The sequence below is a fragment of the Festucalex cinctus genome, chromosome 2 (genome assembly GCF_051991245.1).
Source record: "Festucalex cinctus isolate MCC-2025b chromosome 2, RoL_Fcin_1.0, whole genome shotgun sequence".
Lineage (NCBI taxonomy): Eukaryota > Metazoa > Chordata > Actinopteri > Syngnathiformes > Syngnathidae > Festucalex > Festucalex cinctus.
In genome coordinates this window covers 4222464-4248825 of record NC_135412.1, presented here as the reverse complement: position 1 = coordinate 4248825, position 26362 = coordinate 4222464, and the positions used below count along the sequence as shown (strand labels likewise).

The window sequence follows — 26362 nt, the reverse complement described above, 5'->3', positions numbered from 1 at the left end:
TCCAGACAGAAAAAAAAAAAACTTTTGTCCTTGCCCTCATCTTGCAAGTGTGTGTTGGGTCTAAATCGGTGGCGAGAAATATAGAAGAAGCCACGTTCCATAACACGTTTTAATTATTCCTCCTTCTTCGCAAAGATATTGAAAATATTGCTTGCGTTTGCTTTCATTTTGTCCTCACTTTTTTTTGCTGTCAGTGGAGTCAGTTTGTATGTCGTTATGCTTTTACATGTATGCAGATTTATTGACTCTTTGCTGCGTCACCCACACATTTATGATTGGAGGAAACCCCTAAATTAACTCATTGACTGCCAGCCATTTTCACAAAAGCAATCCCGTTCGCTCCCGGCTGTTTTACTGGATTTTGACTGCTTTTGCAAGGCCCACAGAATATTGTGTTCTATGCTATAAAAGCATGGAACCTATCAAAAGAAAGATTAAAGTCTCTTCTTTCATCAGGAAAAAAAAGTATGTTTCTATCTGTTTCCGTTTTGCAGCAATTAGCATTAGAAGAGAGCTAAGTTTCATCAGTTTTCACAAATCTATTTAAAATTGTAAGTAATTTAGCTTTTTTTTCTAGATGGCCTTGGTTGATCTCCTTTGCTCTGCTGCTACCTGCTGGCCGTTTGTGTAATAACTACCATTTCTGCAACCGTTCTTTGCAGTTGAGAGGCTGCATCAAAGCCTTCTGTATGCTCTAGCATAAAAAAACAAACAAAACAAAAAACGTATAAATACGTCTTTGGGACACTTAGAGCATTTAAAAAAAACGTATTTATACGTTATTGGGAGTAAATGAGTTAAGAATGCGGTACTCTAATAAGAGTTGCATATCGCTGGTGTCGGGCTGAAATTTCATCAGTCACAATTGGGCAAATTTCATATTTTATCAAGAAGCATTGGTCAGACCACACATGTGGGAGTCTTTTTTTTTTTTACAAATTATTATCTTGCGGTGTTAAAAATAAAAAATAAGCCTTAATTAATTAATTAAGCCTTAATATTTTTATTTCAATGCTGTTCAACCATGAAACAAATTACAACCTGTATAAGACTGAAGTTTCAGATAAATAAATAATACATTTTCATACAAACCTTACACTCTACAAGTTTACTGATTACTATTTTCTAAATTTGAATAAAAAAAAAAAATTTACTTATAAAATGGGGATGTCACAATAAGCGCAATATCGTGACATCATGGTATTAAAATTGGAAAAAAAAAAAGGAACACATCTGTTAAAAAAAAAGTCAGGTTGATTTCCGTTTGTACAGTTCTAGCACCCTCTAGTGGCTAGTTTATTAGTGCAATTTAATTTTCATTAGGGATGTTTTGGCCTTCTATGTTTAAAATCTATGCTAATTGTCACATGAGGGGAACCTAATTTGCTTGTGAAGCGATCAATGTGTGCTTGCATTAGCAAGGAAGTGCCTTAATATTGTTATTAGAGATTGTAGGTGGTTTGTATGCATTGCTGTTATGTACGAAAGCACAATTTTTTTTTATTTTTTTTTTTATTTTTTTTTAGGTGTGAGCTCTTTTTTTACGATATTGTGATCTTTTTTAAATATCGCCAACGCCCCCACAATATCGTGATAATTATCGTATCATGAACTTCATATCGGGATAATATCGTATCCTGATGTTTGGATATCGTTACATCCCTACTTATGAATTCATATCGGGATTAATCGGTATCTAACCAATTTAAAGTGTTGAAAATTGCTTGCTGTCTTTGATGATGCAATTTCCGTGGCTGAACAAATATACCGTATTTGTGGTCTCCTGAAAAGTGACGATTTCGGAGGTACAAGGTTTCATATCGCCAGCGATATGCACGACTGTCACGGGAGACTACATCAGCATGCATCACTCTACGAATAGTGTGTCAAGGCCAAAACGCAGTAATTGTAATTTCCCAGTCAATTTTTTCATCATTGTAAAGCGATTGTAATGCACTCGTTTGGAGTTTGTAACCCAGTGCCGAGAGAAAGAACTTGTGAAGGTGGATCTTAATCCCATCAGCATCTTTGGGGGTGAAAGAATTTAGAGCTTTGCTGTCCGTCTCGGCCATTAATAAGATGATGTTGATATTGTCAGTCTTGACAGCCACGTCGTAATGACTGTGTTGTTTCATTTGTAGAGAAACATGCATGCTCATTCACAATTAGGGCTGCACAATATATCGAAAAAATATCGATATCGCGATATTGGCCCTTGCAATATGCATATCGCAAAGGCACGCAATAAGTTTTATATGGAATTTCATGCTTTTTATATGAATTTGACCAGTCAGATGCTAACTAAAATGTGCATCGCCATTCAATAGTTGAAAATGATCAAGACATAATTACAATTAATGAACTAAGATTACATGAAGGTTGCTTATTTTGCCCCATGAAAAATGTTTTTCTTTCATGAGGTAATAAAAATGTAATTTCTTTAGGTAAATGTTAAATATCGCAATAATATCGATATCGCTATGTTCAGCAAGTATATCGCATATCGCATGTTTTTCCAATATCGTGCAGCCCTATTCACAATGGACGCCATTGGTTAAAATGGGGCTCGGCACCAGATGGGCGGCATGCAATGAAATATTGTCTGCATGAGTCAAGATATGAATGTGAATTTAGATGACGGCAGCATGGCTCGGCCTCTTGTTACCTTGCTTCATTGTGAATGAAGTGGGCGTTGCTTTTTGGCGCCATGCTCCTCCCACGTGCGACGGGATCGGCATGAAAGCTTTACAATTGATCGTTAACTATTTCTCTACGATACCCGCTTCAAATCGGGACTCATTTTACCCAAATTTCCTCGTAAGGTCCTCAAAGTACGAGTGCTGGAATTCAACCAAAATGGTCGACTTCCTGTTTAGTTTTGTGTTTGGTCCTTGAGACTGCGTTCTGTTTTGAATTCCGAACTCCATGCGACTGAGTGACTGCAGGAGTCGTATTCAGGCCCCCTAAAATGAAAACATTTTCGCCAGCATATACACACTTTGGTGAAATTTGGTGAATTTCTGAGCATCGACAACCCGGAACGATGAAGAAAGCGCCACACGGTCTGATCCCGCTTCACATATTTATCTTGATAAAAACCGAAGCATGTGTGCCGGTGCTCCTGCGGGCACAATTAAGATTTGCGTTTTGTGCCCAAAGCGTTGGCGAGGACCTTGCAGACGCGTACGCGCTCGTGACTTGAATAATGGCAACACTTTGCATATCAATACTGGCACGGGGAAGTGTATGACTCAGCCTTCTCTCCTTGAAAAGAGCTCCATTAAATCACAGGAGGGTCACCATCTTTCCCACATAGTCAACTGCAGTTTTTAATATGCATTCCATATACAGTACGTCGTCCCGACGCACACGTAACACACGACCGCACGCAGTCGACCATGAAAAAGAGCGATAAAGTTGTAGGCTGTGCATTTCCCGAGTGAACTTCTCTATCTGCTCCCTATTGCTCTGTCACAGTCAATAACGATTGCAGGTCAGAACATTCCAAGCTGATGTACACTAACTATTAGTAAAGGCATCCAAGTTGTTGTCTTTGAATTGCAGTGATTGGCGGATTGAAGAAGAATACAGTACAGTGGTACCTCTACTTACGAAATGAATTGGTTCTGGAAGAAAGTTCTTAAGTCGAAAATTTCGTAAGTAGAGACGCATTTTCCATGTAAATGCCCTAATCCGTTCCAAGGCTCCCAAAATTCAGACATAAATGTTTTATAAAGCCTAAAAATGCATCAAAACGTGTAACAAATACATGTTACAATTAGATTATTGCACAATAAATGAGAGTTGTGCAAAGAATAGAGTAAAAAATAAAAATGATGCTCATTTACCTTTTTAACTGCTGTCCTCATCGGTTTTTGCCCTTTCATGTTCTCTCTCAGAAGTGTTTTTGTGCCTGGTGTTTTGGAAAGAACTGATTTTTTTTATTTATTTTTTTAAATAAAAAACAATCCTTCAAAAATGTCCAAGGCAAACATCATCTTTGAGCAAACGCCCGACTGGTGAACACTTTTTCTGGGTGATTCTTTTAAACGAATTCCGAGGCATCTTTTTCCAAAAAGTCTCGTCGCAATTAAAAACTTACTGTGCCTTCATCAATCACCAATTGTTTGAATTTTTGCACAAATTCGTCGGCCGTTAGTTCATACATTTACGAAAAACTATGGGAACACCTCATGGGCCGCGGGATGAATGATGTATAATGTATTTTTACCTTTCGTATCTAGAAATTTCTTTCGTAACAAGATTTTCCCGTTGAGCCGTTTCGTAACTCGAAAATTTCGCATGAAGAGACGTTCGCAAGTAGCGGTTACCACTGTATTCCGGTTTTTCCACCTTGAAAAGTTCCCTTCATATTCTGATGCCAGCTGAGAGTCTGTTTTGTGGATGTTATCTGTCTGCTTGTCAGCCTCGATGTGCTCTTTCCTTGCTTGTCACCGTGCAGCCAAAGAATGTGAGGGAAGATGATGCAGACTGCATCGTGTTCTTTTCATTTCACCTGCTTTATAGTGTGAGCAGACTCTCGACGTGCGCGGGTGTTTATCTTTCATGAGAATCCGTGCGCGTTTTGACTCCAAACACGACCGGTCCGCATCACTTATGCATGTCATTGCAGTGATCAGCGGGGCCAGGGGATGCGGCGGGAGTACCCACAGGCTCCCCGGGCGGCTCCAGGCTATGAGGAGCTGGACGCAGCGCGACGTAGGGTGCTGGAGAACAACCCTCACAGGGTGAGTGGCACATGCTTTGCTTTCTTTACTCGACATGAACCAAATAGAAATGAGATGCACAAGATTTGATGATGTGCAGTTTGAAATACTTTAAAGATCACCTGATGTGAGCTTTGCAGCAATGACACCAACCATCCTCTGGACGCCCTAATACAGGGGTGTCAAACTCATATTAGCTCAGGGGCCGCATGGAAGAAAATATATTACCAAGTGGGCCACATCGGTAAAATAACGGTATATAACTTATATACGATTACCGTCATTTATACGCAGATTTTCGTGGACCAGCCCTAAATTACAGAACTCAAGTGTAATTATGTTGTTCCGAAGAATAACACAAATGCTAACACTTTCCCGGTATACGTTCCGGACGTGTTAAATCGACCTGTTTTGCATATATATTGTATGCATTCCCAGAATGCATTGCCTGGCGTATTTAATGTTGTTATAAGGACGCTAATCCTTGTCATATCGATTTTTGTTAACAGTAATTGAATTTGTGTCGTATTTAACACATTTATGTTGGTCTATGATTTAAAATAATAATAATAACAATTAAACAAACCATAACTTTAAGTTGTGTGAAAAAAATGACATCCAGGACAATTCCCCCGTACGTTGCATTGCTCGTCTGAGGACTCCTTGTGAAATTACAAATTTTATATATTTTGATTGTGGCCGGCTGATTAATTAGTCCGACATTACAATGTTATTTATTTATTTTATTATTTTTTTTACTTTACAAAATCATCTCGCGGGCCGCATTAAACCCCTTTGCGGGCCTGATCTGGCCCGCGGGCCTTATGTTTGACACCCCTGCAATACTTGTATCAAAAGCAATGTTCACGAAATTGTACCTTGTTGTAGAGTTGCAGTCTCCACTAGGAAGGTCTACTGTTAGCCTAAACGAGCAGATTTTGGTGGGCGTGGCCAATGCTCGCCAGACTTCCGTGTGTTTTTGACTACAAAATTAGTTGAATATCGGCTCAATAGTTTCAATAGTTGGTACCGATCCCGGGATAAGTGAAAGATGTAAAGTAATCATAGTATGGATTGTCACTCAAATTTAAATGTCAAACTGAAATAGAAGCCATCCAAATGGAACCACTATTTATCAAAAGATTTCACCGTATGTGCAAAAAAAGAAAAAGTGCAGATTAAAAACGCAACATTCTTGGCAAATATATTTGTAACATTGAAGTTTATAAAAACACAACCCCATACATGTTACCCACTTGGGTTAGTTGTAGCTCATTTGCCAACATTTGGAGTTGGCATATGGCATCCCGGCAGCACCTGTTTCTACTCTTCATTTAATTTATTGAGGCATCTTTTAGACTGGTGACATTTCCGTAAAACCCTTTTTTTTTTTTTTCTTCTCCCCCTGCAGTTTTCTTTTCAGTCAGGTCTTTTCTCCTCTGTCCTTGACTGTACCATACAGGAACAGTATAGAGACATTATTTCTTCTTCTTCTATCTTCTTCTTCTATCTTCTTCTTCTTCTATCTTCTTCTTCTTCTATCTTCTTCTTCTATCTTCTTCTTCTATCTTCTATCTTCTTCTTCTTCGTCTTCTTCTTCTTCTATCTTCTTCTTCTATCTTCTTCTTCTTCTATCTTCTTCTATCTTCTATCTTCTTCTATCTTCTATCTTCTTCTTCTTCTTCTTCTTCTATCTTCTTCTTCTATCTTCTATCTTCTTCTATCTTCTTCTTCTTCTATCTTCTTCTTCTTCTTCTTCTTCTTCTTCTTCTTCTTCTACCTTTTTCTTCTTCTTCTATCTTTTTCTTCTTCTTCTATCTTTTTCTTCTATCTTCTTCTTCTTCTATCTTCTATCTTCTTCTATCTTCTATCTTCTTCTTCTTCTTCTTCTTCTTCTTCTATCTTCTTCTTCTTCTTCTATCTTCTATCTTCTATCTTCTTCTATCTTCTTCTTCTTCTTCTTCTATCTTCTTCTATCTTCTTCTTCTTCTTCTTCTTCTTCTACCTTTTTCTTCTTCTTCTATCTTTTTCTTCTACCTTTTTCTTCTTCTTCTATCTTTTTCTTCTTCTTCTATCTTTTTCTTCTTCTTCTATCTTCTTCTTCTATCTTCTTCTGTTTTCTTCTTCTTCTTCTTCTTCTACCTTTTTCTTCTTCTTCTTCTTCTTCTATCTTCTTCTTCTGTTATCTTTATTATTGTTCTCTTTATTATTATTATTGTTATTATGCCCTGTCAGTGATGTAATGGCTTCTCCTGACCAGCCCACTCTGCTAGAGTTATCTTATCTCTGAGTCTTCATTGATCAAGATTGAAGAAAATGCGCACAAATGATGTCGATGATGAGTCTACCTTCGTGGAAATCAATAGCCATTAACCGCCACTTTTGAATGGGATTCCTTGAAATAGTAAATCCAAAAATGTCATACTTTAGTACTTTGCCTTGACCACAGCGAGTTGCAAAGGCAATTCCTCAGAGTTGGTTTCATATTTCACAAGGCTCTACTGAGCAAAGACGCAAGCCGAGGCCTGGCTGGAAACATGTGACGGGTTTACTGTCCAACCTCAACTCGCCTCCCGCTGCGCTCGTTTCCTTCCCCCGCAGTCGTCCGTGTTTACCGAGCGATGAAGCTGTATACGCTGGTCGTCATTAGCCACTCATAGACTCACAACGCAGCTGCTTTCTTTGTGGCCTGAGGCTTGTGTCGCTCATTACACGTCGCCCCTGTGCAGCGTGCGTGGCTCCCGTCATTTGGCTGCCGCTCTCTTGTTATCCAAACGCTGATGCAATTAAAGTGCAGCCGGCGTGGGTGTGCCCTCTGATTGTTGTTGGGGTTTTTTTTTTTACCCCATAAAAAGACAGCCTTGCCAGCAGTGAGAAATAAAAGTGTGTTTGTCCCCTAAGGAGCTATTAATGAAACACATTGCTCCCTATTCACATACAAACACGTTGTGAGAACGGGAAATTCAAGACAAAACGTCCTGGAAGTAACACAGGAAAAGATGAAACTAAAATAGCAAAGGATTAAATGTAATTTGGGGTGAGACAATGGAGAATATTTAAAAATAAAGGAAGTCTGTTGCCACCCGTTGATACATTTCTGTGGATAAATGTGCAACACCACTTTTTTTTCTTTTTTTTTTTTTACTAAGCACCTTTCTGGATTTATATCCTTAGATTGTTGCGTTGTTTTGAAAATAGATTTAGAAATGAAGTTGTTCCACACTGTTTCTAAATTGTCAGTTAATTCATGAATCCAGGGTTTAGACCATTTTTTTAATGTTTCAATACCTACTTTTAAAAGCACACACAGCAAAAGCTACCAAAACTGTGCATCTGACCATAGACATCAACAGAAACCGCAGTGCCTGTGTCTGCCCCCATTCTTACATACGTAAGAGCAGCTGCCATATTATGGCAGCCATGACCATCTTGTCAAGCAGGATAAGTCAGCATGACAGTGATGTGCTTTCCGAAGAAGCCGTACCGACGTTCACATTTGTGTAGCTATCAAGAATCATTCTATACAATGATGTATAATTGTTGACTTAGCATACTTAGAATATTAATCATAAAGAGCTTATGGGAAAAATGAATAGCAGTGCAGTCAACTTTTGGAGCAGTTAGTCCATGACCAAAATATTGAAAATAATTGAATACATATTGTTCCATTTTTGTATCATGAACATGTACACAGGATTTGGAGGGTTACTTTTAACCCTTTAAAATCCACTGCATCAGTTTGGCGCACTAACTTTAGAATGTTTTTAAATTTTAGACATTTGTTTGGAAATGACCTTCAACTCATTAACTCATCAACACAATTTAGGTGTGTTTTTTGTTTGTTTGTTTGTTTGTTTTTTTGTTTTTTTAATGTATGTTTTTTTGTTGTTTGTGTCCCTAATAAACAGAAAATGCAAGGCAGCTTTTTTTTTTTTTTTCTTTTTTTTTTTTTTCCCAATGACAATTTATTAGTCCGGCCATTAAAGGGTAAAATGCAGTCTGATACATTAATTAGTTACTCATTTAAAAAAATTAGCAATGTAATACAACTGCAATAATTAATAAAGAAACTAACATTGATGGAACTTGATCACTTTTCATTACTTAAATATCTTTTTTTTTAAAAAGAAGAAAAAATCAATAGGATATATGTTTATATATATTTACTTGCTCTTTTTTTGTCTTATGGATGTTTAATATGCAAAGTTTTGGAATGCGGGAGGAAGTCTGAGCACCTGCAATTCAAATTCATAGAATAAGACCTGTGAGGCAGACATGCTATAACCACTTGTGCACCATGCTGAAGATAAACATACAAAGAAGTGTCAAACTTTTTCAAACCTTTCCACATGACTCGTGTTTATAAGTGAAAAGTAAAAAAGCGAAGTTAGCTTCATTCCTGCTGTGTCTCACACATGCATGTCATTTTAATACTAGGACTGTGATATCTGACTAAATAGTGACGCTTTGGGTGATTGGTGGAGGCGGGGCATTAGTGAAGTATTTGCTTACAAGTTGTGTGCTTGTCCACTTGCTCGCTCAGAAGTAATCAACAGTCCGGATGACTTATGTTTGTTATATTTGTGACACCAACCACATGTACAATCGGAACTTGGAAAGGCGAATGCAATCCATGTTGTAACTTGGCTATGTGACACATGTAATGTGCCATCAGCATTTATTTTATTATTATTATTTTTTTTGCTCTATGAGAGCAGTATCAACTTGAGCACACTTGTATGTATCGACCTTGCAGGATCAGCCCTTTAGCCGCCAAGTTGCTCTTTTATGCGCTCGTATATCTGAAGCCTCGGTTGGTTAAAAGGCTTTTTCACAAGCTTGGCAGCTCAAGGACGGGATTCTCACTCTTTTTTTTTTTTTTTTTTCCATACACGTTTGAAAGCAAAGGTGAGTGTGTCTCTTATTTGCTCATTCAAGCCGGTTGATCCCAAGTAGCACTGACATAACTTAAGAGTCTGGTTAAAGTATCTATTCATGACTTCTGTTTATTTTTTTTGTCTGCGTGTACAGAAGGCGAACCCCAACTGAGTTTATTTGACCCGTTTTTTTGGGGGGGTGTCTTTGCGTGCGTTTATATCAGTATTAATCCATAAATGTAAAAGTAGTCTCCTTCATTCCTCTCCACACTTTTTCCCCTCTGTGCCCCGGCCTATCTATGCCCCTCTAATTTGACCATTCTCCCATGTTCCCTGTATGTGTGAATAGGTCACACTTGTAATTATGACAAGCTCTCATCTTCATATAAATGTCAGTCTCTCTAATGGTGGCAATGCCAATTAAGTGGCAAAGAACATGACATATTTCATTTTTCCTGACCTCAATATTCACGAAATTTGACCTTGCCCTTCGGGTTGACAACTCCCAGAAAAGCGAAAGGCAATTATTAGCTAATTGCTACGGCCAGCTCACCTGATCAATCAAACGACTGATCAATCAAACTTTACCAAACTTTTTTTTTTCTTGTGAAATGTTTAAAGTTTTTGATACAAACCTGAATTTAATTCGGTCCATGTTTTTGAGTGATTAACATAACAGAAAAAAACCCCCACTGTTAACTCATTTGCTCCCAATAACGTGTAAATACGTTTTTTTTCATGTAAGTGTCCCAAAGACGTATTTATCCGGTTTTTGTTTTTTTTGCCACGTGTCTCAGTGTACCAATTTTCCTATATTTTGGTTAAAAAAACGAAATCAAATGTGTCTTATGTGGGATACATATGTATCGCAATATGTATCATATCGTGGCCCCTGTATCGTGTTTTGTATCGTATCGTGGCCCCTGTATCGTGATACGTATCGTATCGTGAGGTTGGCGGCAATACCCAGCCCTATTACAAAGCAGCTTTCTGACAACTCCGTTCACTCCCAAAATGAATAAACAGCTGTTTTATTATTTTCTCTGAGCTAAAGTATTAGTATTAGCTAGCGATCCAAGATGGCGGGATCTTCTGCGCATGCGCGTCACCGATCGTGCAGGGTCACCGATAGCGTCTTGACAGCGAGACCTGTTGCGGCTCAATATCGATCCATATATAAGGCGCACTGGATTATAAGGCGCATGGTCAGCTTTTGAAAAAATTGAAGGCTCTTAGATGCGCCTTATAGTGCGGAAAATACGGTATATCGACCAAGGAGATGAATCGGAAAAAAAAACTCAGATGTTTATGATGTTGTCAGAAATGTTTGATGAGCGCAGTGCATGCATCACCGTCTACTAATTTTCTATGGGTGATGAACAAGAGTGCATTTGGCATTGTAATGTAATGGCAGGACCTCGCACTTACTGTGCGTCGTTTGCACGCTCGTCATTACCACACGTCCCGATTCCGATCTCTTGTGTTTTGTATTTCCCTTTAATGTTGCGTGTGCTATGGACATCCATCACCTTGATGATATTTTAATGTCGCATCCTTGGGCTGTCTCTGCTTCAAGCGCCGCCACCCGCCTTCCTTCCCTCTCTCCCCTCACTTTGGCCATCACTTCATAAATAAAACCCCCCACATCATTAAGTAAACGCACACCCGCCTGTCTGGGTGATCGATGGCTCACGTTCTCTTGCAGACGCAAGCACGCGCGCGTGCGTTTCACGCTGCTGCCGATCTATGCGTGGCGCTTCGTGCCCGCAGGCAAAGCCCCTTCATAGTTTTTGTCTGTTTCTTATTGTAATGAATACGCTCTTATTCACGTGCGCACGATGAAGACATCAGAAAGATATTATTAGGCTGTCACACGACACCCCCAAATCCCCCCACCCACGTGGCAAGCTGTTGTATTGTTCTATTGGTGAGATTCATCTGCTCCCGCTGTGTCCTAACAACTCGCCACTTTGACCTGACAAGTAGTTCCTCATGAGCACACCTTGCGTTGTGAACATCTCGGGCCGGCACGCAGTCGAGAGGTGTAGATGATGTGTGGGCTTGGCGGTTCCCGCTGTGCGAGCCTGCTCGCCGGTGCTGTGGCCCACGGAAAAGCTGCTCCAGCAGACAAAGGGGTGTGTGTTCCTGAGGCAGAAATAAGAAGGTGGTGGTGATAAACCCGAGAAAGGGGGAGCAGCACCGGATGACGTATAACGTGAGGGATGTTGAGAACATGACAAAGCAACAGAGCAAAGCCCCTGAAAAATGTGAAGAAAATGGAGCCTAAGGGGGAATATGGGAGGATGAGAGGAAACGAGATCTAACGGGAGTCGGATTGGCATGAGGAGGAGGCAGATGGGATGGGATGGAGGCACCGACAGAGAGACACTTGGAGGTATTGACAGAAAGCACAACGAGGCGGGAAGAGACAATTTGATGGTTTCAGGTGACAGAATGCAGCTTGGGCTCTGTTCTAAAGTTGGACAATTCCCAAATCAAACATGTTGGGCAAATAACATCCACACGCAACTGACATTAACGCTAAATGCATTCTCAAATGCCAAACAGTGCATTCAGCATGTGCAAACAAGATTGAAATCCTATTTGTAGTGAGAATCTAGGATGTTTTCTTCTTCTTCAAAAAAAAAAAAAAATAATAATAATAATATATATATATATATATATATAATATGTATTAGTGTTGTTCCGATACCGTTTTTTGGCTCCCGATACCGATACCGATACCCAGCTTTGCAGTATCGGCCGATACCGATACCATACCGATACTTAAGGTTTATTTTCCTCAACATGAAAAAGCTGTCCTGCTATTGGTTCAGAGCATTCAAGGGCCAATAGGATATCTTAGATCGGCATGCCGTGAACATGTCACATACCAGTGAATGTCGTGCACCAGCAAGACACAAGATGCTGCATCCAAAATCCAGAGTTTCCTGAACGCAACATACTTACAGCTGCTCTGCCATTGGCTATTACTGGCATCTTCCTGGCATCCCATTGGCTCAGAGGGACCTGTACCGTATGTGACCGTAGATACAGAATGGAATGTGTCTATGTAGCGTCCTCGTCATTCGCCCCTCGGGCCATGAGGTGTTTAGATAGTTTTACGTAAATGTATTAACTAACGGCCGACGAATTTGTGCAAAAATTCAAACAATTGGCGATTGATGAAGGCTACGTTGCACACTAAGTTTTTAATTGCGACGAGACGGGCCTTTTTTGGAAAAAGGTGCCTCGCCGTTCCTGAAGTTTCCATCAAGTTTTGGAATTTATTGAAAAGAATTACCCAGAAAAAGTGTTCACCATTCGGGCGATCGCTCACTATGATGATGTTTGCCTTGGACATTTTCGAAGGATTGTTAAAAAAACAAAAAAAAAAAAAAAAAACAAGGGCTCCGGGTGGAGGAGTGTAACCGTCACTTGCCTTCGGTGCCGGATTGCGTAGGTTCACTTATCCGCCTGGGAGATCATGTGCGGCTTACATGATGTAAGCGTGAGTGAGTGAATGACAAAAAAAAATAATAATAATAATATATAAGATTGTTAAAAAAAACAAATCACCAGGCAAAAACACTTCTGAGAGAGAACATGAACCAGAAAGAGGGCAAAAAACAAAGATAGCAGTTAAAAAGGTAAATGAGCATCATTTTTATTATTTACTCTATTGATTGTTTTTTTTCATTATGCACAACTCTCATTTATTGTGCAATAATCTAATTGTAACATGTATTGTTACATGTTTTGATGCATTTTTATGTGTTATAAAAAATTTATGTCTGAATTTTGGGAGGCTTGGAACGGATTAGGGCATTTACATGGAAAATGCGTCTCTACTTACAAAATTTTCTACTTAAGAACTTTCTTCCAGAACCAAATAATTTCGTAAGTAGAGGTACTACTGTATTGTGTTTTGGGTATGACGACGTTGTGCGATTGAACAGAGCAAATCTAAATATTATCCAATCAGATCCAAATGTCTTAATGAATTAAACATGGGAGCAGTTAACACTTCAACATTGAAAAATTCTTGAAAACACAATTTTTGCGATTTGGAGAGACACTTAAAAATAGATGAAAACGTTGCGCTCCTGTCATTAGGAGAAACCACACATAAGCAGAATTGTAAGGGATAAAAAGTTGTGGCTCATTGTCCAAACTTTACAAAAGCAATCCGCCCAAGCAAGTTGGAGGATAAAACACACTTGTGGCTGACTCCACCAAACCGCACGCGTTTTAGCATGTGAAATGCCGTAAACACGCGCCACAATCATACACAGAGAAGCAACACCCATCCATCCATCCATCCATCCGCACACGCAGAACGTCACCATCTGTGTCACCTCAAGCTTTGGCCACAATTGAAGCTGTTAAAGCAGGAAGCAAATGCAGGCTTGAAAGCTTCTGTGCACACGCCCATGCACAAATATAGTAGCTCACAATACAATAACTACAAGACACGCTTTGGACATTGGGCCTCCTCTGAGATCACAGAACACGTACTGCGGCCTTTTACTGTCGCTCTCACCCCCCCATACACGTGTAACCTGGTGCGCCGCTCTAAGCCAGCACTAATTAAAGGATAGCTTGCGCTTGGTGCACTATTTCGGCCCGTATAATTACATACACCACACCACATGTTGTTGGGTTTTTTTCCACCATAAAACCCAGAATAACCCTGAAGAAGTTACCAGGACCAGCTGCCGGGGGAACAGGCCACGTTCACTTTCTCCCAAGACGAGTTGAAATCCAACGTGATGTTCCTTCACCCATTTGTTTCATTCAGAAGCAAAGTCACCGTGAGGTGTAACGTCCACGGACTCCTCTCGGCTGTCATCGGCGCACAACTTCCCTCGGGCTCGGCACGTACTCCTTTCCGCTCGCTTTTATTTTAAGTCTCTTCATTCGGATGCTGTGCAGCTACCCGCCGTTCTCCCTTTTTCGTATCTGGCCCACGGGCAAAGTGCTGCGACTGATTCAAGAGGTTTTCGCTAAGCTGGAGAGTCTATTGATGGCCTTTTTTTTTTTTTTTGTTCCATTTAGTAGGAATGGGGTTATCATTGACCTTTTGTGGAAATACATCCAAACATAAATTGGAATGAATGACACACAGAGAGTTGTTTGATAGTTTACACTAAAAGATAAATAAATTATCCACTTTATTGTTTAACACGTGCACAGTTGCTTTGCTGTGAATTTAAATGCCCGGTCTGCCGTTTTCACTCAGGAAAATTCACTTTTTAAATACAGGATTTAAACAAACAAACAAACTACTTCTCAATTTACAGCTATGGGCTTCTCTTAATGTCTGGTGGTGATTTTGTCCTAAACCCCCACACTCTCAGCCTGTATTTTGCCATTTTGTGTTTGTTTTGTAAACAGCGGGACGTTTCTGTGGAAAGACGGTGTTTATACCCCTCCAGCCAATCGCAAAGCGGGGGGGGGCGTGTCACAAACGGGGCCGGACGAATTTGTCGGCTGCGTGACGTCACTCCCGCGGCAATTTGACAGCACGCACGGATTTTTTATTTTTTTTTCACTCACTCATTCACACATGTAAGCTTCTGTAAATGTGGGAGTGACCTCACGCAGCCAACAAATTTTGTTAGTTAGTCTGTTTAAATCCTGTATTTAAAAAGCGCCTTTTCCTGAGTGAAAACGGCAGACCGAGCCTTTAACAGTTTTAGTAGCTATGGAAGGACTTTGTTATCAGAACCTTGAGTGGGAACGTACAGTAACATCCTGTCAAACTCGCTGGGATTTTTTTTTTTTTTTTTTTGCCCACCCAAGTAAAGAAACACCTCAGGGCCACTCCTATGGCCACATGCACGCCTGCACACAATTTACTCTACTCCTCTGCGGATTCTTCTTTTTCCATCTAAAGCTGAAGCTGGTCCGGTCCTTCCTGTTGCCATGTAAATCTTTGAAAAGTTCGTCTCGTGTTCGTGGGTGAGCTGGAGCCGGTTGACTTGGGGCAAGAGGCAAGTTTATACCCTGAACTTTTCACCAGCCATTAACTGTGGGCTCATACTGTGTAGACAAACAAGCATTCAAAACCACATTTGCACCTATGGGCAATTTTGAGTCTTCAGTAAATCTAGCATAGTTTACATAGTTGACATTTTTGGAATGCTCCACACAGGAAAGCCAGAGCCGAAATTCAAACACCAAATGTCAGAACTGTGAAGCAGATTTGCTTACTATTACCACAATGGGCTTCCCGGGTTTGTAAACATATTACATTTATTTAGGCCGCATATATAAACATTTAAATATATTAAGGCGGGCCAAATTCACCTGTTGACGATTACAGTTCAAGTGCAAAATTCAAGTTACAGTCAATTACAACAGTTTCCCAAATTTGATTGAGCCATTTAACCAGAAGAAAAGTCTAAAATCACACTGCCAAAAATGTGATGGAAAGTATGAGTACTGAAAAATGTATGAGTACTGAAATACAAAACGGACTTAATTTGCTCTATGAATGGAATGGAATGACAATGGAAGCATGTTCATTGTAACTGCATACATCTACAGTAATGGAAAAGTATTGAATTCTTAACTAAGATATAAAAACAAAAATATACATTTAATTAATGAAAAAAAAGTGAAATTGAATAATTTCCCTCTCAGCCCAGATATCTCGTGGCACAGCACCCATATACCGTACATATAGACCCCTTTAAAGTTTGTAAACAATGTGATGCAATTTAAAGGGCGGGGCTTAGCTGGAGGCAAAAACTCCTCAGTGGCGTGTGGTTCTAACACCGGTCAGCATATTTTCACACAAAGTTCACGTCGGAATGGACGCGGAAAACGGCCATTTGAGTTAATATGTGAGTAAACTGACTCCCCACGACCGTGAATGTTACTTTAAAAAGTTCCCTCTGACTGATGATGGGCCGATATTTACTGACCCGTACGCACTCACGCACTGGATAGACGATTTAACGGGACTACCCACCGTGCAATGGCCGGACATTTAAATCGACCTTATAGAAAAACTGAGCGTTTATACTAAAGATAGACTGAAGGCTTATAAATCATTGCATTTCTACAACTACGTCTTGAATGGACATGTTCAAAATTGAGAATATAACAACTTGGGCGAGGACTTTTGTGTCGTGCGGTCGCAAGTGCTGCCAAGTCAACGACAGGGACAGAAGACGAGGATATACGAGGCATGTACCTCTCCTACAAAAATTTGACAAGAAGTTATCGGAACCATTGTGGAGCTTTCGCTTCGACAAAACTGAACCGTACAGCTAACGTTTGGTTAGCTAGCAGTTAGCATTCGAGCATGTAGCATGTCAACACGGACTTTTTATAAGTCCGTGCATGTAAAAGGAATCCCACAAATAATGACTAACTTAAGTCATTTCAATCACAACTAAGTCTAGCCCATATCATTGTCCAGGCTGAAGCTGATCGTTTAATCTTACCTGATATGAAGTGTGCGCTGCAAATCGCGTTTAATAACCACATCCGTCTGTGATTACTCTGACCGGCAGAGGCTGGGATGCGATAGAATTCCAAGTTTTTGTTGGTGCTGTTACGGTTCTGGCAACCAAAAACACAACAAGACGACATTGTTTACTTCTAGCTGCACTTCCGTTGCTTCCAGCGGTTGTTTTTGCCTCCAGTAAACACCGTGACATCATTGTGACGTAAGCCATGAAAGGGTCTATACATTATATATGATAGTTGAAGCCGAAACAGTAAACATTGAAGACAATCACCACCAGCAGGGAAAAAAGTATGTGAGTGTATGTGCTCGTATACACAACATTGCCGGATAACGAGCCCACTCACCAAATGGGTCCAGGTGTTTATTCCTCACTGTGTGGCAAAAGTCTCTCTCTCTCTCTCTCTCTCTCTCTCTCACACACACACTCAACTCATATAAACACGTTCTGCCTTCTATTATGGCATCAATTTAGGCTACATGCACAATGTTTTGTGTCTGTTGTTCCGTCATGGTCGAGGTGAAGTGCGCATCTGCTCAATAGTGAGAAAGTCAAAAGTGAATTTGCCACTTAGCAAAGCAGTGTAGCAACGGCTGTGAAACACGATACTGCATGATGATAGTCTAAACATGCTTAATTAGCATCTAAGATGAATTGCGGGCAGTAGGAAGCAGAAGGGTGGAAAAAAAAAAAGAAAAGGCAAAACTGTACAGGATCCTAATTATGCTATTTGAAAAGCGGAGGAAAGCCGCTTGAAGGAGACCAATCTGTGCGTCTCAGTGGCAGAATGAAAGCTCGGGCTTTGTGTCAAAGCATTTGGACTCTCATCGGAGCCTTATTGTATATGTGAGCGTCACAACATTGCATCAAAAGCCCACCGCGCTCCCGAGAAATTCATTTCCGGAGCTCCAGCAATACTTAGTGATGAATGTGACAGCTGTGCCGCCCCTGTGCGCGCGTGTGCGCGCGTGTGCGTGCGTGTGCGTGTGTCTCAGTCTCATCTGGCAGCGTCAAAGCAGAGCTCTCTAATTTGGGGAAAATGGAGAAGAGTTAGTCTGTGCTCACTCAGCCAAACACAATTATACACTTTAGAAGACAGAGATTGTTTGGTGTGATTGGGCGGGAGGCGGTTTGGGGGGTGCGAGTCTGATTCGCTGATTGAAATCTGACTGGAAGATTCTGCTTTGTCAGCCTCACCAATTCTTGCACAAAGCAGCCACAATGCCACAAAACAAAGTTTTTTTTGCAGTTTAGTGTTTTTCCGCCTGACATCTTTTTTGATTGTGTCCTAACCGCCTCAAACCGTGCACCAAAATCCACCTGCCAGGATGACCTGGATATATTTTTTATTTTTTGCTTCCCCCCAGACATCTGCCACTAAAGCTGGCTGTCAAGTTTGGATAAATGGGATTGTCTCTGAAAAGCATCCATTGTGTGCATGTGCGTGATTTAAACGGGCTAATCGAGACACTGCCTCCAGGCTATTATGGTAATATAATCAATAGACAAAAGAATTTTCCTCAATTTGTCTGAACACACTTCCTTCTCTTCTCCTCACCACCACGTTGTATCTCCCCACTGACCTCTTGTTTTTCCTGCAAATTTGTGAGAATGTGCATTATGTCTTGCTCAACACACGGACACACACATTAACTCATTCACTCGCCGCCATTTTCACATTTCGCAATCCCGTTCGCTCACGGCTGTTTTACTGGATTTTGACTGATTTTGCAAGGCCCACAGAATATTGTGTTCTATTGCTATAAAAGCATGGAACCTATCAAAAGAAAGATTAAAGTCTCTTCTTTCAACAGGAAAAAAAAGTATGTTTCTATCTGTTTACGTTTTGCAGCAATTAGCATTAGAAGAGAGCTAAGTTTCAGCAGTTTTCACAGATCTATTTAAAATTGTCAGTAATTGAGCTTTTGTTTTCTACATGGCCCTGGTTGATCTCCTTTGCTCTGCTGCCACCTGCTGGCCGTTTGTGTAATAACTACCATTTCTGCAACCATTCATTGCAGTTGAAAGGCTGCATCAAAGCCTTCTGTATGCTTTAGCATTTAAAAACAAAACAAACAAAAAAACGTATAAATACGTCTTTGGGACACTTAGAACATTAAAAAAAACGTATTTATACGTTATTGGGAGTAAATGAGTTAAGGTCCTGCTCCACCTGACTCCCAGCATCCTGCTGCGCCTAATGTCCCATTTGCCTGATGAAATATGGCTTGCCACACAAAGATGGAATATTTACTTTATACGATCTTTTTACATTTGAAAGCAAGACCTAAAGACATTGAAGTAGGCCAGTGAGAGACTTCCTCTCTCCAATCGTGGCTCTGGGGTTCCTGTTGAGAGACATTAGTGCTCCCTGTCGTACCCAGACATGCTAATGATACGTGCTAATGTACAACGGCGTTCAGAACGAGTGAGTATGTGCTTGCGGAATCGAGCATTAAGTGTTTCCCCGTGTGGGCTCACTGAGCTGTGTTTGTTTGTTGTGTCGAACCCCCCGCGTGTCGTGTATGACCCGCGCTCGGTTGTTCAGCTTGTCGGCGATCTTGTACACGTCTGTCGGTGTGCACGTGAGCAACACGCCCGGCGCGCATGCTTTCCTGCAACGGCGTGTGGCAGGTTTGACGGGTAAACGGCCTGTTTGGATGACAAAACTCAGACCAGACGCGAGATGATAGATAAGTGAAACGGCAATAAATTTCTGTTGAGGGAGTCCACAGGTAATAAGATGCACCAACTAAATTCCCCATTGTATGTTAGCGATAGCTTGTTTGTAATGTTAGTTTAATGATAATGGCAGTGCTGATATGGATTGAAAGCATTTTGAACTTTTAGATCAGGGGTGTCCAAACTTTTTCCATTTGAGGGCCACATCCAGAAAATCGGAAGGACGCAAGGGCCACATAATGTTATGAAGAGAAATTGTGTTTAGTCCTAAAAATTGTACAGATAGTTTATTTGTGGTTTTGCATATTTAGAAAAATGCTACAGTATATAAACCAATTTATTTGTAATATGGCAGTAGGGTTATTATAGTTTTGGAGTTTTTCATTTTAGTTATTTTTTATTAGTTTTCAGGGTGGTTCTGTTAGTTTTTATCAGTTTAGTTCTTAAATTGTAAATATTCACCACTAGGGCGTCTCTCCTCCTTGTGAGGTGGTGTTATATGACTCACCAAAATAGGGTCACTTCGAAGACTCCCAATGGCCTTTGGTAGGGGTGGGCGATATGGTCAAAATGTCATATCACGATTCTTCAAAAAGAAATTCACAATCTCGATTTCATCACGATTCTTTTTTTTTTTTTTTTTTTTTTTTACTACATATTTTTAGACTAATCTTCACATTTCTGAACATTTTTGTAAAATTTAAAACATATTTACAATGTATATAAAACCCTAAAAGAAAAAAAAAAACACGTTTAAGCCAACTAAGCTTTCTGAACAGGTTTCAATTGAAATTTTTATAGGTGCAATTTGTATCAAATGTAACCATAAATGTAATGAACAGCCTCAGTTACTCCTTTCCACCACTTGCTTGTTTTTTCATATGGAGTGCCCTTGGTAAAAGAAGTGTTAGCTTGGATCTGCTAGCGGCTGGTCTCGGTCTCCGTTTGTTTTGGCTGTCGGCGTACGGCTTCGGATGCTGTCTCCGCATGTGATTAATTCATTCACTCGCCGCCATTTTCACATTTCGTAATCCCGTTCGCTCCCGGCTGTTTTACTGAATTTTGACTGATTTTGCAAGGTCCACAGAATATTGTGTTCTATTGCTATAAAAGCATGGAACCTAAAGTTTAAAGTCTCTTCTTTCATCAGGGAAAAAAAAAAAGTATGTTTCTATCTGTTTCCGTTTTGCAGCAATTAGCATTAGAAGAGAGCTAAGTTTCATCAGTTTTCACAAATCTATTTAAAATTCAAAGTAATTGAGCTTTCTTTCTACATGCCCCTGGTTGATCTCCTTTGCTCTGCTGCCACCTGCTGGCCGTTTGTGTAATAACTACCATTTCTGCAACCGTTCTTTGCAGTTGAGGCTGCATCAAAGCCTTCTGTATGCTCTAGCATAAAAAAAACACACACAAAAAACGCATAAATACGTCTTTGGGACTCTTAAAACATTTAAAAAAACAAAACAAAAACGTATTTACACGTTATTAGGAGCAAATGAGTTAAACGGGTTGTGTTGCCATCCCCGCAATCTTTGCAAATGACTTCTGTCTGTGCCTATCCTCTGGGGAAAAAAGCCAAACCAATTCCACACTATGCAGGTGGACTTTCTTTTCCGGACCAAATCGGCATCACTTTAGCTTTCCGTGGATATTCTCGATATTCTCCCACGGATGCATCAAGCATAAACCAAGCTTGAGCCCGCACAAAGTGGAACTGTACAGACGATCTTGCCGATCTGTCAGCTTTATGAAATCGTCAACACATTAAAGTTCTTAATCTTATGTCATCATATTGCCCACCCCTAGTCTATGGTATGGTTCTTCCAATCGTTGCCGTTCGGTTGCACCCAGAGCACAGGAAGAAAAGAAGCATCTCATGGTGAGAGTGAGCTGAGTCACCCAACAGCAACACCGAAAATATGTCTGCAGTCATCGAGGCGGTTTTGTTGGTCTTTTAAAAGTTGCCGTTTATATGACATGGCGTGGCTTTAATTAGCACTCTACAGGGTGGAAGGATACGTGCCCCCTCCACCCTACTCTGCATTTTTTTTTTTTTTCATAAGACCACTATTGTTTGCATAAAACATACTCACACATGTTCATCATGAGGGTGCAGTGCTTACTTGTGGTTCCGTGTGTGTGTGTTACCACATGTGGGGCATTCCAGTCCTCACTCCTTTGTTGTTTGATACCACGGAAACCATACGGCCACATGTGAGCACGTTCTAAATGTTTCATGCAACGCTGCTGTGTTGAATTACCGTATTTTCCGCACTATAAGGCGCACCTAAAAGCCTTCCATTTTTTTCAAAAGCTGACCATGCGCCTTATAATCCGGTGCGCCTTATATATGGATCAATATTGAGCCGCAACAGGTCTCGCTGTCAAGACGCGATCGGTGACGCGCATGCGCAGAAGATCCCGCCATCTTGGATCGCTAGCTAATGCTAATACTTTACCTCAGAGAAAATAATAAAAGAGCTGTTTATTCATTTTGGGAGTGAATGGAGTTGTCAGAAAGCTGGTTTGTAATCTATTAATAAAATTTGACTGACCTATCTGACTGTTTTGTTGACGTTCCCTTTAGCGCAGCACCATCTAATGGATGCATAACGTAACCCCAGCCTCTATTGTAGCGCCTTATATATGGAAAAAGTTTGAAAATATGTCATTCATTGAAGGTGCGCCTTATAGTGCGGAAAATACGGCACCCTTTGTTGAAATGGGGACCCACGTTTGGTGCTCACCATTTTGGATGTGGACAAGCCATCATAAATGAGGTGCTTATTTTTTTTTCTTTTTTGGGGGCGATATTCCACGGCCGAGCTTGTGCCTATCCCAGTTCATTTTGCAGGTCTCAGTTTTGTACTGTCGCGTCTCAGTTTGGAGAGTCAACTTTCTGTTGTGCTTCCCTTGCAGGTGGCACCCAGAGGTGAAGAATCCCGAGCGTCGCGCCTGTATGAGGAATTGGACCGGCTGCACCCCACACACACGAGGTAAGAGCAAGTATTTCTTCCACAACGAAAGGGGAGAAGACGGGATTATGACGATCTTTGTGCCCCCCCCACCTCCTTCCCTCAAACACACGCACACACATCCACGCAGACGTACACATCCCAAGCTAATCCTCTTTGGAGCTCATAATTAAATCTGGAGTGTTTGCCTTGGGAGTGTCTACTCATCCCAGGAATAGGACTGATCAGGTCTCCAGAGAGCACGGCAGCGGCAGGAAGCTTCCGCGCGGAAGCAGCCCGAGGACGCTCGGCGCTTGTCAGGCAATGCGCAGCTTCTCGTGTGGCTTGAACTGCCGCCGCTGCGTTTCGCGCCGCGCGTTTGTTTAGCTGCTCTCCTGTCAAATTAGGGACGTAAACACGCGTGGCTCATCAGTTCTCTGTGGAAGGTTTCACATTAGCGCCACGCGGCAGAGGGACGCAAGGATGCAAGGTGAATGTCGAGAGGACACCAATAGGGAGATGAGGGGAGAGAAAAGTCATTTCACGGCTTATTGGGCCGCCTGATATAACCGAAAGCAGGGAGCGAACCGAGGGGGAACATCACGGAGCAGACGAATGAGTAACAATTCAAACTGAGACCTCATGACATTGGATAGTTAAGAACTAACTACATAAATATATATATATATATGTGTATATATATGTATATATATGTGTGTGTATATATATTAGGGGTGTGAATTGCCTCATACCTGACGATTCGATTCGTATCACGATTCACAGGTCACGATTCGATTCGATACCGATTAATCCCGATACGAATTTATAAGTCGATTGTTGCGATTTTTTTTCATTCAAATTTAGAAAATACTAATCAGTAAGCTTGTAGAGTGTAAGATTTATATGAAAATGTATTATTTATTTATCTGAAATTTCAGTCTTATAGAGGTTGTAATCTGTTTCATGTTTGAACAGCATTAAAATAAAATATTAAGGCTTAATGTTCCGTTCATATAACATTCTTCCATGCTCAAGGTGTGAATCCTAACCCGAAGTCAGACGTTTTGTTGAATATTTTTCCATTAAAAATGGAAGTTTAAAAATCGATTCACACACACAAAAAAAAAAAAAAAAAAAAAAAAAAGGCAATGATGATAAGACGTTGAATCGGTAAGACTACCGAATGAACAATTCTGAGCTCTTAAAAAAAAATTTAAAAAAAAAGATTTTTTTTTTTATTGAATCGATTCGAGAATCGTGCGGTGTAGTATCGCGATATATCGCCGAATCGATTTTTTTAACACCCCTAATATATATATATATATATATATATATATGGTTTATATATTGTAGCATCTTTCTAAATATGTAAAAGCACAAATGAATTATTTGTACAAGTTTTAGGACTAAACACAATTTCTCTTCATAACATTATGTGGCCCTTGCGTCCTTCTGATTTTCTGTATGTGGCCCTCAAATGGAAAAGTTTGGACACCCCTGCTCTAGCCCATACGCAAGATACACGCTCCAACTCACCTTGTCAATTGATGGATGGGCTACATATTGTTTTCATCCTTATGATACATATTGATACATTGTATTTTGTACAGGAAAAATCAACCCTGTTTTTGAAATGATTTTAGGCCTTACCTGCTTGTCATCAGTGTGATACACATGTACAGTTTCTATTTGCCTCGAAGTTCGACAAAAAGAGAGACGAAGAGTCAGAACTGTGAAGAAGCGCAGCACTTAACAATACAGCAAGAGGAGCAGGCAACATAAATATATTCTCAAAGTGTTGTTTTGTTTTGTATCTTCGTCAAGGTGAGAAAAAGGAGGTGGAGGAGGAATGGGGAGGAAAGCGAGAAAACAGCAGTGGATAGAACGTGTCTTTGATGAAGGGAGTTGAACTTAGTGCAAAAATCCCCTCGGGTGCCACCATCATTGAAAGCCATTTCCTCTCAAAATGAGGGTGGCTCTGCCATTGGCCCGGCACTCATTAGCATACATTTGGGCTGCCTTTGTGAAGAGCTGCAGCTGGAAGGACGGGAGTAGAGAGAGTGCGTGTGGGTGCGTGCGCACGTTTGGATCATTCACAAGTAAAGCGCCTCGCAGATGGAGAGAGGATCGTACTTAGCGGATGGCTTGAAATTGAGGCAAAGTACAGTGAGAGTCAATCCGCAAATGCAACTTTATCCCGTCAAATGAAAGCACGTCGGGGCGGGGGCGAGGTCAAACCGGACCAGATTTGTGTCGCTCCCTTCAAGTTACTCCGGCGTCAGACGTCATCGTCATTGTTGCATTGTTGAATCCAACTCAAAGGAAGAGCAGTTTGTGCACGCCGGTCCAGTAAACAGGATTTGAAGTGTGTTCTGGTGACCCCCCAGGGAGGAGGATTTTGTGACTGAGCTTCTTGTCGGCCTCTGCGTTAGCTGAGCGCTTCAACGCAGCCGGACGCTGCGGGCCACGTTTGCACGCTGACATATGGACAACATTAACTTCATTACCAATTCAAAGCAGCGGGTCAGGGGCTCAGTGACCCAGCCCCAGGTTATCCAATCAAAGCCCCTCCCCTCAACCATTCCCTGTAGGTGATTGGATTTTTTTTTTTGGGGGGGTCAATGATGGTGCGTTGTCATTGCTGGCAAAGCTGATGATTGGTTGATGAATGTGCAGCTGCTGAGCCAGAGACCGAAACATCCTGCTGAAGAACGGGTCCCGATTTTTCATCTTTCATTTTATTGTGCGAGTTCCCGTTTTTTCTACACTTCATTGTTATTATTAGGGATGGGCGAGTACCGATACCAGGTATCGGTATCGGGCCGATACCAGCCTTTTTTCAAGTACTCGAGTACTCGTGACGCAGTACAAGCGAGCGATGGCAGAGGGGGAAGACGTGAAGTGAGTCCTCCTTGCCTGTAAGTGGCGCTAGCTTGCAGCAGTTTCTCATCAAAACTTCACAGGTTTGGAAATACTTCAAAATTGTGAATCTTAAACTAAAAGAGCATTTTTGTGTTTTATTTTGAGCGTTAAGACTATTGAAGAGTGACTGTGCTGTTTTTTTTTGTCAAAATTAAAGGAAATATATTTGTCTAAAAATATCTTTTAGTGATTTTTTTTTTATTTGTCAAAATGTACTACTGGTATCGGCAGTTGGTATCGGTATCGGTGAGTACTGAGGGTCTGAGTATCGGTATCGGTCTGAAAAAAAAAGTGGTATCGAACATCCCGAGTTATTATCATGCCTTTTTCACCAAATTGGTAGTTTTGGTATTCTGATTCTGGCAAAATGGGTCTGGCGGTTAGGTGTTTCTCTGCCATGTCTCCTTCTGTGAACCCTTTGGCAATGATGAAGACGAAAACAAAGACAATAGAAGAAGCTCGTGCATTTTTTTTTGGCATGTTGCCTCCTGCCATTTTGTTCATATTTTAGGTGTCACAACTTGTGACGTAAGTTTCAGCTACGCAGCTTCTGAAGGACTCATTTTGAACTTAGGCAACTCAGTGCACCTCATTTAATTATCATAAAAAGTCTGTGGATGTCTGTTTTTTTCTTTTTCAACAGCTGCATGCTGCATTTCAAACCGTGAGCCAACACTTAATTCATTCACTCGCCGCCATTTTCACAGAAGCAATCCCGT

The 26362-nt window shown here is 40.8% G+C and overlaps 1 protein-coding gene across 1 annotated transcript in view; it reads left to right on the top strand.

Moving 5' to 3' along the window:
* pard3ba (par-3 family cell polarity regulator beta a) overlaps positions 1-26362 on the top strand; it is a 136407-nt gene that overhangs the window by 98226 nt on the left and 11819 nt on the right. Inside the window, 2 exon segments of the mRNA XM_077512352.1 lie at positions 4634-4748; positions 22687-22763. Coding sequence (XP_077368478.1) covers positions 4634-4748; positions 22687-22763 — 192 coding nt within the window.